Source organism: Dermochelys coriacea, chromosome 10 (genome assembly GCF_009764565.3).
Source record: "Dermochelys coriacea isolate rDerCor1 chromosome 10, rDerCor1.pri.v4, whole genome shotgun sequence".
Taxonomy (NCBI): domain Eukaryota; kingdom Metazoa; phylum Chordata; order Testudines; family Dermochelyidae; genus Dermochelys; species Dermochelys coriacea.
Genome location: NC_050077.1, coordinates 46,545,366 through 46,559,843, shown reverse-complemented (window position 1 = coordinate 46,559,843; position 14,478 = coordinate 46,545,366). Strand labels below are relative to the sequence as shown.

At 50.7% G+C, this 14,478-nt stretch overlaps 1 protein-coding gene across 2 annotated transcripts in view; it reads right to left on the bottom strand.

The window, feature by feature from the left end:
* The window catches only part of ALPK3 (alpha kinase 3), a 96,768-nt gene that overhangs the window by 6,177 nt on the left and 76,113 nt on the right, over positions 1 to 14,478 (bottom strand). The window contains exons 5-9 of one of the 2 annotated variants that reach the window (XM_038419636.2): positions 9,115 to 11,101; positions 3,588 to 3,735; positions 1,552 to 1,679; positions 1,199 to 1,234; positions 405 to 679 (exon numbers count right to left, since the gene is read on the bottom strand). In XM_038419636.2, coding sequence (XP_038275564.1) covers positions 405 to 679; positions 1,199 to 1,234; positions 1,552 to 1,679; positions 3,588 to 3,735; positions 9,115 to 11,101 — 2,574 coding nt within the window. The remainder of the gene's footprint in view (positions 1 to 404; positions 680 to 1,198; positions 1,235 to 1,551; positions 1,680 to 3,587; positions 3,736 to 9,114; positions 11,102 to 14,478) is intronic. The other variant, XM_043494264.1, reaches the window with a different exon arrangement.

Sequence of the window (14,478 nt, the reverse complement as noted above, 5' to 3'; positions counted from 1 at the left end):
GCAATGCAGGAAACAACCATCAAAGCACTGAGCCAAGTCAGAGTTTTCAGGCTGTCCCCATACTACAGGAACAAGGGGGCATGCCTGGGCACGCCTGCTGGAGAGTGTGAGGGGAGGGGTTGTGACCTGGGCGTGCCTGCCAGGGAGCATGGGGGGAGGGGCATGACCTGGGTGTGGCTGCTGGAGAGTGTGAGGGGAGGGGTTGTGACCTGGGCACGCCTGCTGGGGAGCACAGGGGGAGGGGGCATGGCCTGGGCGTGCCTGCCAGAGAGTATCGGGGGAGGGGGTGTAGCCTGGGCATGCCCGGGGAGCGCAGGGGGAGGGGCATGACCTGGGTGCGCCTGCCAGGGAGCATGCGGGGAAGGGCCATGGCCTGGGGTGCCTGCCGGGGGGCCTGGGCCCACCTGAATGGTGATGTCATAGTTCTTCTCGATGAGCGTGTTCTCATTCTTGGTCCCGAAGACGATGAGGTTGTGCACTTTGATGATGCAGGTCCGGCCGGACTCGAAGACGGGCTCCAGGCCATAGATTGTCCTTGCACGGCAGGCTTTGTGCAGGAAGCCGGCGCCCACCTCCACGTCCTCGCTCACGACACGCCCAAAGAACTTGTCCCCCCAGTAGCCTGAGTCGGCCAGGCCTTTGGCGAACACCATGGGGGTCATTTCGATCTCCTCACCGACTGGCAGAAGGAAAGCAGCGAGTTAGTGGTGGCAGGTGCTGCTGGGAACAGGGAGGCTCAGCAGGCACTAGGCTCACCCTGCCGGGGCCTGCAGCAGGTTGGGCCCCTAGTGCATAGAAAGATAGCGAGGGCAACACGCTCAGCCCCAGGAGGAGGAGGGTGGGGAACAGCTGCTGCCGCATGCTAGCACCCTCTCTGGCAAACTGGTGGCATGGTGCTGGAGGAGCCCCTCGCTGCAGGGCCTTGGGAAGAAGCTCCGGGTCTGCGATCAGCGAGCTTGACGTCTGGCTGGCATTAGCCAACTGCCTGGCGCAAGGCCTTGCACATAGATACCGGCTCATTAGGGAGGAATGGCTGGCTCCAGCCATGCCGCACTGTGCGGTCACCCCTCCCACCAGGCACCAGCCCCACCCTGGGTGCAGCATCAACACATGCCGCGAGGGGACACTGGGTTTACTCTGAGACCAGCAATAATGGCCTGGCCAGCACTCACTGCTCCTGTGGCTGCTCCCACTTTACCTTCAATTTCTTCTCTGGAGACAAATCCTGACAGCACTAGAGGAGAAACAGAGCCCTGACCATTAATGCCCTGAGGGGGACAGGCCTGTCTATCAGCTGTTCATCCCAGCCCCCTCCCTGCCCAGAGCCTGGGCTCTTCCCTGAGTGCCCCAGGGACACCCAGACCTGAAAGTGCCCTGGCAGTGCCCACGCATGCCTGCACCAGTGTGACACAGTGACTACACTAACGGCTGGGCCCTGCTGCGCCCTTGCGCCCTCACTCTCCTGCCCCCATCGCCCGGTATCCAACTCATTCCTCTGTCCCCTCCCCTTATCCAGTCCCAACCTGCCCTCCCATACCCAACCCGCCTCACCTTCTGCACTGAGCAGGAAGTCGGTGGAATCAGTGCCATACTCATTCTCGATGGTGCACTGGTACACGCCACAATCCTTCCGGGAAGCCTGCACAATGGCCAGGGCTGCCTGCCCCTCATCACCTGAGCTGAAGAATGGAGCCAGCTGGAGATTAGTGCTGGGCAGCCCTGTAGTACCTGTATTGTGGTAGGGCCTATGAGCCCCAGTTGCGGACCACAGCCCCACTGTGTGAGGAGCTGTACGCACCCACCCACCCAATGAAAGAACAGGCCCTGTCCCACAGAGCTTGCAGTCTGACTTCAGCCCTGCAGTGGGTGCATGTGAACTGAAAGCCAGTTGAATGCTATCAGGAGTGAAGTACATAGCATGTTGGGAAAGGAATCTTCCGGTGTGATCCAGCGATACACAACCCAGAGGGTCTCAGGAAGCCACCTTGCTGCTTCATGACACTCAGGAGCTAAGGGATTCTTACAGTTTCCAGTAGATTGCACTTGGGGAGAATTAAAAGGAAGACAGACATCACCTCCTTCTCCCAGCAGCCCCCTTGAACTCCAGCAAGGCAGGCTGGCAGGAGGACAGTTTCTTAGATTTGTTCCCTAAAAAGAAGGAATCAAAAATGGGAATCTCCCTCACATTCACTAGCTTCTCTGCAATTGCCTTGTCTTCCTTGAGTGCTTCTTTAGCATCTCAATCGTCCAGTGGCCCCACTGATTGTTTGGCAGGCTTCCTGCTTCTGATGTCCTTAAAAATTGTTTTGCTGTTAGTTTTTAAGTCTTTTGCTAGTTGCTTCTCAAATTCTTTTTTTGGCCTGCCTAATTATAGTTTTCACTTGACTTGCCAGAGTTTATGTTCCTTTCTATTTTCCTCAGTAGGACTTAACTTCCACTTTTTAAAGGAAGCCTTTTTGCCTCTCACTGCTTCTTTTAATTTGTTGTTTAGCTGCGGTGGCAGTTTTTTGGTTCTCTTACTATGTTTTTTAATCTGGGGTATACATTTCATTTGAGCCTCTGGTATGATGTCTTGAAAAAGTTTCCATGCTGCTTGCAAGCATTTCACTTTTGTGCAGGAAGGGTGTAGCCAAGAACAGGGGCCACAGCTCCTTACAGAGAAGCATCTGGTCTGGTGAGGCACCAAGCCCTGGGCCCTCTCAGTGAAACCAGAACATCACTTGTACCCCTCATGGCAACCATGTGCTGTGGGTGAACCCAGTGTCCAATTGCCTGGGGGGCAGACTGCTTTCCCCTACCCTTATCAGTGTTTCCCAACTCTCCCTGTGTCTCCATTATAGGATGTTGGGAATGTGGGTTCTGGAGACAGTGCAGGCCCTGCTTCTGTCTGACCTAGTCCTTTCCATGCACAGTGCAGAAGGACATACCATTGTTACAGGCGGGGCAGATGTTCCCTCAGTGAGGTGCATGGTCTTCTCGCTGGCTCTCTGCCCTAGGAGCTGGGCTCTGAGCATTAGCATCTGCTGTGGTTAACAATTAACAGATTCTGTGGTTCCTTCTATCCCACCTTGGCTTCTCTCTCTCTCCAGAGCCAGGGGGCCTCTGTGCTAATGGCCGGGTGTACTTCACTCTGATACCAATGGATCCATGTTTGGACTTGTTAGCAGGGAGTACCTTCACCCCAAAATAACCAAGGTGGGTCTACGGTGTAGGCGAGAGGTGTGATTGCCACACATGCAGACAGACTCAACTAGCTTAAATCTGCCTAGATCAAAGCCAGTTTGAGTAAAAACAGCAGTGAAGCACAGGCGGTGGCTGATCAACTATGCACGCAGAGTCTTGGGCGGGGTTGTACTCCAGACGCTAGCCTGCACTGCTTGCACTACACTCTATTGCTCCTGGAGCTAGCTTTGCTGTTGCTAAATCAAAGCTAGTTTGCGTATGTCCACATAGGCTGCAATCACACCTCCCCGTTGCAGTGTGGATACACCCTCAGAGCTTGATAAATGCAAAGAGCAAGGCTAGATTTAACACATCAGCCACAGGACATGCACAATGAGTAAAATACAGCAAAACTGGCAGATTACCTCCGTCTGGCTTCCGCTACAGGGAACTCATCCTTGTACCACATCAGCTTTGAGTCACTCAATATATTGAAGAACTGGCACCAAAGTTTCAGGTTTCCTGATGCATCAGAAAATTGTTCTGCTCTGATCTTACGAATCAGCTGGGGGGCTAAGGACAAAGTATACACCCATAGTACAGCTTTCACCAGGCAGGCTCTCAAAGTGCTACACAAACTGAGATACAAACTATATAAAAGGAGGAATTCATGCAGCGATGCAGCACAGCAGCTGTTCGCAGCAATGGGAAATTAAGACAAATACCAGATCCAACCTGAAGTGCCGAGGGAACTCAGGGAGGCAGAAGGCATTCACCAGAGTGGGAATTTGTGCTGGACACACCTGCTTTTGCCCTTGGATATCAAGTGGCCCCAAAGGAGACATCTTCAGTTTTACAGCTCATCTGAAGGCTAGTCTCTTCGGTCCCACAGTGCCCCCAGAGATCCCAGCAGCACTGACCGCAAAGGTGGAATGCCATCAATGAGCCTGCACCACCACTACCTGCAACACCAGCATAATGAGTATCTATCCTTCTCCTCTGAGCCACCTTGACCATGCTTTGCTTGTCAGGTGGCAGATCTCAGCACTGGGTGACCAATGGCACCAAACTGCTCTTGTTTTAGTGGCCTTAACAGAAATTTGAAATCAATATTTGAAAATATGTAAAATATGAGACAGGAAACAGATGGGCCAGTGCTGCAGTGGGACCGAGGACTGTTCAATGCTCTCCAAACTTTACCTACTGCATAATCAGGTTTGCATCTTTAATGCAGGCGGGGGATGCTCAGGCAGCCTAAACCAGGGGTATGCAAACTTTTGGGCCTGAGGGCAACACTGGGGTGCGAAACTGTCTGGAGGGCCAAGTAGGGAAGGCTGTGCCTCCCCAAACAGCCTGGCCCCTGCCCCCATCCACCCCCTCCCACTTTCCACCCCCCTCAGAACCTCCTACCCATCCAACCCTGCCCTGCTCCTTGTCCCCTGACCGCCCCCTTCCAGGACCCCCGCCCCTAACCGCCCCCGGGACTCCACCACCATCTCACCCCCCCGTCCCCTGACTGCCCACCCCAGAACCTCTGCCCTATCCAACCACCCCGTTTCCCATCCCCGACCTCCCCCTCCCAGAACCCCCCTGGGATCTCACCCACTATCCAACTGCCCCCTGCTCCCTGACTGCCCCCCAGGACTCCCTGTCCCCTATCCAACCCCCCAACCCCAGCCCCCTTACCATGCCGCTCAGAGCAGCATGTGTGGGAGCCGCGCTGGAGCTGGACATGCTGCTGCGCTGTCCCGCATGAGCACGCAGCCCCACCGCCCAGAGTGCTGCCCACAATGCGGAGCAGCTGCAGGGGAGGGGCTGGGGGCTAGCCTCCCAGCCTAGGAGCTCAGGGGCCGGGCAGAATGGTCCTGCGGGCCCCATGTGGCCCGCGGGCCATAGTTTGCCCACCTCTGGCCTAAACCTTGCTTCCTCTGTGTGTGCAGCATAGCAGAGACCAGGACAAACATTCAGATAACTTGGCTTTCACTGATGTAAGCAGAGTCTGGATGAGCTCTCCCCTGACATCTAGTGGTGAGCTGTGGAAAAAGACTTCAGAAGCTGATCTAATTTGCATGGACACACCCACCCTGCCTAGGTGCTCAGCATGATGGGATTGCTTATCCAACTGATCACTTGTGGCTGGTGTTGGATCCCCAGTCTCCTTGTTATTGGGGCAGGAGTAATAAAGCGTTGTTATCCTTGTTGTGTGAACCAAGGGCAGCAGAACTGTACCTGGTATACCCCAATGGAGGGACTCATCCTCAACTGAACAACACTCACTAGGCAGGGGACATTGGTTCCACAGCCCAATAAATTGAGAGAGGGTGGGTTATATGACCATGGTATAATAAAAGAGCTAACTTAGATGCAATTGACAGGTTTCAGAGTAGCAGCCGTGTTAGTCTGTATTTGCAAAAAGAAAAGGAGTACTTGTGGCACCTTAGAGACTAGCAAATTTATTTGAGCATAAGCTTTCATGAGCTACAGCTCACTTCATCGGACGCATTCAGTGGAAAATACAGTGGGGAGATTTATATACATAGAGAACATGAAACAATGGGTGTTACCATACACACTATAAGCAGAGTGATCACTTAAGGTGAGCTATTACGAGGAGGGGGGGAAACCTTTTGCAGTGATAATCAAGGTGGGCCATTTCCAGCAGTTGACAAGAACATCTGAGGAACAGTGGGGGGGGGAATAAGAATGGGAAAATAGTTTTACTTTGTGTAATGACCCATCCATTCCCAGTCTCTATTCAAGCCTAAGTTAATTGTATCCAGTTTGCAAATTAATTCCAATTCAGCAGTCTCTCCTTGGAGTCTGTTTTTGAAGTTTTTTTGTTGAAGTATTGCCACTTTTAGGTCTGTAATCGAGTGACCAGAGAGACTGAAGTGTTCTCCGACTGGTTTTTGAATTTTTGAATGTTAAAATTCTTGACGTCTGATTTGTGTCCATTTATTCTTTTATGTAGAGACTGTCCAGTTTAATCAATATACATGGCAGAGGGGCATTGCTGGCACATGATGGCATATATCACATTGGTAGATGTGCAGGTGAATGAGCCTCTGATGGTGTGGCTGATGTGATTAGGCCCTATGATTGTGTCCCCTGAATAGATATGTGGACACCGTTGGCAAGATAGATATGTGAATAGATATGTGGACACCGGGCTTTGTTGCAAGGATAGATTCCTGGGTTAATGGTTCTGTTGTGTGGTGTGTGGTTGCTGGTGAGTATTTGCTTCAGGTTGGGGGGCTGTCTGTAAGCAAGGACTGGCCTGTCTCCCAAGATCTGTGAGAGTGATGGGTCGTCCTTCAGGATAGGTTGTAGATCCTTGATGATGCGTTGGAGAGGTTTTAGTTGGGGGCTGAAGGTGATGGCAAGTGACGTTCTGTTATTTTTTTTGTTGGGCCTGACCTGTAGTAGGTGACTTCTGGGTACACAACATCAGAGGCTCGTTCACTTGTACATCTACCAATGTGATATATAGATTCATAGTTTCATAAATACTAAGGTCAGAAAGGACCATTATGATCATCTAGTCTGACCTCCTGCACAACGCAGGCCACAGAATCTCACCCACCCACTCTTACGAAAAACCTCACCTATGTCTGAGCTATTGAAGTCCTCAAATCGTGGTTTAAAGACTTCAAGGAGCAGAGAATCCTCCATCAAGTGACCCGTGCCCCATGCTACAGAGGAAGGCCATCATATGCTACATATATGCTACATATGCCATCATGTGCCAGCAATGCCCCTCTGCCACGTACATTGGTCAAACTGGATAGTCTCTACCTAAAAGAATAAATGGACACAAATCAGATGTCAAGAATTGTAACATTCAAAAAACAGTTGGAGAACACTTCAATCTCTCTGGTCACTCAATTACAGACCTAAAAGTGGCAATACTTCAACAAAAAAAACTTCAAAAACAGACTCCAAGGAGAGACTGCTGAATTGGAATTAATTTGCAAACTGGATACAATTAACTTAGGCTTGAATAGAGACTGGGAGTGGATGGGTCATTACACAAAGTAAAAACTATTTCCCCATGCTTATCCCCCCCCCCCACTGTTCCTCAGATGTTCTTGTCAACTGCTGTAAATGGCCCACCTTCATTATCTCTGCAAAAGGTCCCCCCGCCTCCCCCCCCTCCTGCTGGTAATAGCTCACCTTAAATGATCACTCTGGTTACAGTGTGTATGGTAACACCCGTTGTTTCATGTTCTCTATGTATATAAAAGTCTCCCCACTGTACTTTCCACGGAATGCATCTGATTAAGTGAGTTGTAGCTCACGAAAGCTTATGCTCAAATAAATTTGTTAGTTTCTAAGGTGCCACAAGTACTCCTTTTCTTTAGACATAATTGAAAGTCCTGTTACATGCGTAGAGTTGCAATCACTGAAACCTACGTTTAAGAATTAGATCTACTTTGGGACAGTGTGTCTCTTGCAAGAGACTGCCCAGTGTGCACCATCAGTGAGGTTCCCCCACTAACAGCTAAAATCACTGAGAGCTGTGTGGGGGCTGAAGCCATCTTGGTGAGTGGCCAGCAGGGTGGCTAGTGGAGTGGCATGGTGAGAAGCCAGCAGAGAAGCTGGTGGAGAGGGCCAGAGCAGAGGCGCGGCAATTGATCCTTGGTGCAATGAGTGAGTGCCTGTGCAGTGCAGTGTGTAAGGTGCCTCCTTACCCCTCCACCCCACCACCTTCCACACAGGGTGGGAGGTGAACTCTGCAGATGAACCTCTGAACTCTTTGGCTGCACTGGCCCAAGACAGCAACTGTGAGTGGGTACAGAAAAAGATTGGGCACGTTAAAGGGACTTTTGTGTTTCTGGGCTTAAGACCCTCAGGGGAAAAGGACACTTGGGGGTGGGTCTTTTTGCTATGGTTTGTGTTTATGAAGTCCAGTTGCGGTATTTTCCCAAATTAATCCTGAGTTAATTCCCTCCTTTTATTCAAAGTTTTTGCTACACTCAGAGACTCTATGCTTACGAGAGGGGAAGTATTGCCTCTTAGAGGCACCCAGGGGGTGGTGTGTAATTGTCCCAGGTCACTGGGGTGGGGGCTCGAGCCTGTTTTGTGTTGTTTTGTTGAAAAGGAACCTCTAGATAATGACCCCAGCCCTTGTTGCTGCTGGCTCTACCTTGCAGAAGGGTTACACTTAGATTCCTCATGACACAGAGATTGCACAAGTCCCATCTCTGGTAACTCAAGGAAGCACAGCATTGTCGCTCTAACTCCAGGAGCCTCACAGTGAGCTACAGTGTGGTCTACAGTAGATTCTCTTTTGTGGGCTCTACCAATCCTTGGGACCCAGCCCTTACCCTAATCCTGGCTCTGCTCCTCCTTACCCGAGAAAGCCTCAGCAAAGTTTGTCTCTCATGCTGCTGGCTGTGGGTGTCTCCTGCTCTCGGTGCCGTCAGTGTTCAGGATGCATAGTCTAAACGGGGGCCCCTGGGTAATTACTCAGTAACTGTACAGGTTTGGGAGATGTGACCTGTTCAGGATTCTGCTCTGCTTTCCAAACTCCACAGAAAAGAAGGTGGAGTCTTCCCCACCCGGGCTGAGAGAAGGGGCACCAATATCTGAAATGGCAGGGTTCTTTACCCTGGTGTGACTTTTCAATTCACCAGCCCTCAATGGGAGCAGGAGATGCCCCTCGGACTGGCCTGTACCCATATCAAACAGGCATGGGTAGGTCTGGAAATGTGTGGAGATTTCACATTCTGCGTGTTACCCATTCCCAGATGCCCTCTTGCCTCCCTGCTACTGCAAGGACTTGTCACTGCTGCGTGCTGCCGTCCTACATACTCCCAGAACAACGCCCCCCAGGCCCTCAAACTCTGGGGTGGGGGTTAATGTGTGCAATATGCAGGCGGAGAGAGAGTGTCTGCATCTCTCCTGCCTGAGGGCATCCCATGCTGCACTCATCTCTTATGCTTCTCTTACCTTTAAATGGGTTGTTTGTTTTCCTTGACTCCCCTGCCTGTCCTTCCTGCTTGGTGTCCTCAGGGCCTTCTGGGGTCCGACTGCTTTCCTCTGAGGGCTCCTCGTATGCCTTGGGAACTTCGAGTGTTGCCATCTTTCTGAGGAGGGTTGTGGAGTGTCGGTCCATAGGAGGAGACAGAGTTGGGACAAGGGCTTGTAACAGAGCTGGGTTCTTCCTGGACTGTCGGGGAGACACTGTGGGGCTGTCTCTCTTCAGATGCACTTGGCTCTCCATGGCTGCAGCCTCTGCCTCCTCCACCTGCTTACTTTTAGGCAAATATATCTTGCGTCGAGCCCCGGAGGCAAGCTCCTCTGGTGTGGCGCAAGGTAATGCTGCAGCCAGGTCACTGGAGTTCTCCTTCATGCTGCTTTTGAGATGCAGATCAGAAAGCCCATTGTCTGCCTGGCCTGTTCCATCCAGGGGCACATTACCCACCACAATAGAAGGGACAGACAGCAGGGCGGACCCTTCTGATTCATATGCCTCCCTGGCTGGCAGTGTCCTACATGCTAAAGGACTGATACCAAGAGCTTCTTTGCTGGTAACTAATTCTTGATTAATCATTCCCGTGAGCCTTCTAGATGTTCTGGGGCTTAAATGCAAGCTCTCTGCACTTTGGAAGAGCTGGTTATTTTGCACCCTTTCTAAGATTTTCCTTGATGTGCTGGGGCTTAGCCCTGCAATGCCCACTTCCGGCAGTGCTTTCTCCTCCCCAGCAGGCTGCCTCCCCTCCTCTTCAGTCTCAGCGTCCTTCTTTGTGGGGCCCTTACTTTTATCCGGTTCCGACGAGGACATTTTTAAAAGCAGAAGTAAATAATTCTTCAAGGAGGACACTAGGTTTCTCTGCTGTACCTTGTGTTCCAGGGATACCTCCCCCCCCGGAGTTTTCTCTTCAGCCCGCGGAGTGAGTGGCGCCTCCGTTTTTAGTTCAGACCTACCTGTAGAGGTCATGCTGCTTCTCCCAGCTGCAGCTGCTGGCTCCTTGCCTGGAGTCACAGCTCTCTGCTCACTTTCCTCCCCGCTCTTAGGAGCCAGTGACACAGGTGCCAGCTTGGCACTGCCCTCCTCAGCGGTGCTGACTGGACACCGCTCGTGGTGAGGCGTGGCAGCCAGTGTTGGTGCAGATTCATTTGTTTTCCTAGTCTCCATTTCTCTTTTCACGCCACCTGGCAGCTGGGCTGCCGATTGGTTCTCATCAGCAGGGGCTTCTTTGACTGTAAAAGAGGAAGCTAAGCCTGGTGCTTCCATAGACTCAGAGATCTCTGTGATGGAAACGGGACACAGCTCTTCCTTACTCACTTGGGTGGAGACCGGAGCTGCCTGTTTAGGCACCCAAGACATCCCACCCACCACTCCGGCTGCTTGCTGTGAGGTCTCTTCGGAGTGATCCACAGGGCTCTCCTCTACCTCTGTGCAGGACAAGCTGTCCCCTAACCAGCTTCCAGCTGGCTCTGTTTCTGCAGTTAATGGCTGAACAATCTTCTCACCCTCCCCCATTCCACTCCAGTGGGCACCTGGTTTAAGCGGGGCTTTGCCTCCAGGCATACGACTTGCTTCCTTTAATGCTGACCCAGCTGTAGCTAGCTCCTCATTCTCCTTATTTGGAATTGGTCTTTGCTGGGTCTCTTTGCCTGGGAAATTCAGGGAATGCCCTGCTCCCTCCTCTTTCCAAGGGGGATGTTCCTCCCAGCTGGGCTGTGTGAGACCAGGAGAACCAGCAGGAGGCCTCTGGGAACTCTCTTGGCTTATTTTCAGCATCCCTGTTCCTCGCGGCCTGGGTCTGGCTGGCTGTTCAGACTGCTCCATCTCTCTCTCCATGCAGATGGGCTTCTCTCTTGTGAGCTCCTTTAATTGTCTGGTTTGAAGATTACTGTCCTCCTTTGGCTCCAAGGCTGGATGTTTCATGTCGCTGGTGGAGGACAACACCAGCTTCGCTGCCTCCCGAGTCTAGGTACAAAAGGGAAACCATGATTATGTTACTGCCTGGATCCACTTGGCGTTAACTTAGCACCTTGGGCCCATCTACACGCTAAACTACACAGGGTCTGGATATCATATTGGATCATGGTCTGGTCTTGCCTCTGTGGATAGGACCAAACAGTTAGGGCCTGATTATGAGAGGGGTTGAGGGACACTAGATGGGGAGGCCCTGAGTTACTACAGAGAATTCTTTCCCAGGTGTTTGGCTGGTGGGTCTTGCCCACATTCTCAGGGTCTAACTGACTGCCATATTCGGGGTAGGGAAGGAATTTTCTCCTGGGCCAGATAGGCGGAGACCCTGGGGGTTTTTCACCTTACTCTGCAGCGTAGGGCACAGGTCACTTGCAGGTTTCAACTAGTGTAAATGGTGGATTCTCTGTAACTTTAAGTCTTAAACCATGATTTGAGGATGTCATTAACTCAGCCAGAGGTTGGGGGTCTATTACAGGAATGGGTAGGTGAGGTTCTGTGGCCTGCAATATACAGGAGGTCAGACTAGATGATCACAATGGACCCTTCTGACCTTAAAGTCGGAGTGCCCCATGCTTCCACTGACTGCAGTTGGATCTGCGGGGGTTCATGGAAAATCAGGCCCTCACTTGTAACTATGCTCCTGCCATAAAAAGACCATGACTGCAACACAATTCTCTTCTCTATGTGTTCTCATATAGCGCTCAACAACATAGCATTGGAGCACCTTCCAGCAGTGCATTAAGCAACGTGACTAGCTTCTGTCATGTGTTGTTTGTTCTCCCAGCATCTCCTCAGGACAAGATGTGCATGCAGTTAAGTGTCTTGTTGGATTTTTTTAATGTTATTGTTTTAAATGCCCCTGCTCCTTTGTGCTTATGTTAGTGAAGGCAAGATCAAAGAAACGTGCCTGGCACTTGGAGCTGAAGGTGAGGAGGTTTCTGATGGGGAGTTCACTCCACAGTCTCGGACCAGCCATGAGGAAGTTGTGTCTCCCACACCAATGAGCTTTACTCTTATTGCAGAGTGCTCCGTGGGCTGGAGGAGCAGAGTCACTCTCTGGAGTCTTTGTGCCAGAACTTGCCCTTCATGTTACGCAATTGTAACACATCAAGAAATGGCATGCACAAAGCACATAAACCTGGAGAAGCCCATTTCCCAGTAAGAGTGATATGTTATTGCTGACTGCAAGTCCCAAAATGTAGATGCCAAGATGAAACAATGGGAGAATCACTCTCTCCCATCTCTCCCTTAGCAATGTGTAACATTCATGTGAAAAGGGCATGGGGATGCCAGAACAGATCAAAGCAGAGGTTCTTCTAACCCAGGTTCACTCTCCAAAAATGATCAGCACCAGATGCTCCTTAGGAAGCTGCAAGACACCTCTCACCTGGCAAATATGGGATAATCTTCCCCCTGTGAAGGTCTCATCCTAACCCCTAATAGTGAGAGATCAGTTTAAAGACTGAAGCAGGAGGTTTTATCTCCTTCCCAAATCTTTTTTTAAACATCAACTATTATAACTAGATATTCCTGATATCCATATAAACACCTAGTCTCCCTCTGAATCTTGCTAAATTCTTGACCACTCTGACGTCCTTTGCCAATGAGTTACACAGTCTAATTACATGTTGTGTAAACAAGTATTTCCTTTTATCACTATTGACTTTGCCAGCTTCCAATCTCTTCGGTCTTATTCTTGTGTTATGAGACAGGGAGAACTGAAGAAGTTTCCGATCTACCTTCCCTAGGCCAGTCATTATTTTATATACTTTATCATGTTCCCTCTTAACTATCCCCTCTCCAAGGTAACAATCCCAGTCTTTTGTATGAGAGTTTTTCTAGCTTCTAATCATTCTTGTCACCCTTCTCTGAACCGCTCTAGTTCTGCAATATCTTTCTAGAGATGGGGTGGCCATTGCTGCCCACAGTATCCAGATGAGGCTACTCCATTGATTCACATAAAGGCATTAGCATATTCTCTGTATCATTCACCATACCATTCTTTACGCAGCCTAACCTTCAGTTTGCTTTTCTGAAGCTGCACATGGAGCAGAGGTTTCACTGAGCTGCCTGCAATGATGCCCAGAGCTTTTTCCTGAGTTAAAAATTTATTCAGAATGCTGTAAGGTGTATGAGTCATTCAAATCATTCCCTCCAATGTACATCACCTGGCATCCTCCCATCTTCCCCGTGGGGCAGGTGCCAACCCCGGTCCTTCCATTTGGGCAAGATGAAGTTCGGGGTCACAGCAGCATTGCTGCCGATGCGCCATGTGGCCATGAGATCCTCAGCGATTACCTCTCCCTCTCAGTGCCGCATTAGCAGCGGGGTTTGGCATCCACAGTCATGTATTCTTGAGGGAAGGTGGTCACGGCTCAGAGTACAAGTTCCCCCTCCCCCACGCAAAGCAAGACTCTCACTTGTGCCTGAGCCCTCGCACTGCTCCATATCACCTAATATAGTCAAGTGACAAGCAGCCTCCACTTCAGCCTTGGTGATGCAGAGACCATGTGCTTCTGAGTGCTGAAACCTCTTGAAAAACCCGATAAACTGCTCATGTGAAATCTGACTGCAGGCAGAGGGGAGGCCCTTATACTCTCCATTAGCTGAACAGAAGTGCAAAGAGCTGTTTCCCTGAGTCTCTGCTGGCAAATCATCTGCCCTGCAGGGGACTGTTCCGTGTGCCCAAGAACCTCCAATACACTCACTCCTGAGCTTCCCCAAAGAGAAGGAAATCAGAAAATCCCTAGGAAGCTGTAAATAAAGCATTTCCTGCAAAAAGGATCAGAGAGAACTGGCCTCTCCAGCAGTCATATTAACCCACAAACGCTTTGTTACCATAGAAGGCCAGTTGCAGGCACTCACCCTACCCCATGTCCTCCAGCTATCCTGGAAAAGGATTGTTGAGCTTCTAAGGTTAAAACCCCAGGGAATGCAGAGCTAAGGTCCCTCACACTCTCACTTTACAAGAGCGTTAGCTAATACCAGCAAGCAAAACACAAACGTTGGAGAACCAGGAAACAAAGAGCTAAAGTGACATTTCCCACACAACCTCAACTCTGCCCCTACATCCATGTCCAGTGGAACGGTACAGCAGGACTCCGATTCACACTGTTCAATGGGCAATCGGTGTAGCCAATTCACCTCCACTGGCTATGGGGTACTTGCTACTGTTTCACAGGCATCACCAAAGACACTCTGACCTGCCTCAAAAGAGGCTCATAATACAGAACAGGATTTCCCAATATTGTCTTCTCTGGAATTGCCACAAGAATGTTCTCAAATTTCAAAGGGAAGAAGCAGCAGGAAAGGCGACAGCATATGGCAGCAAACTTTGTAACAGCATGACCTGTGTGGTATGGACAGTGTAT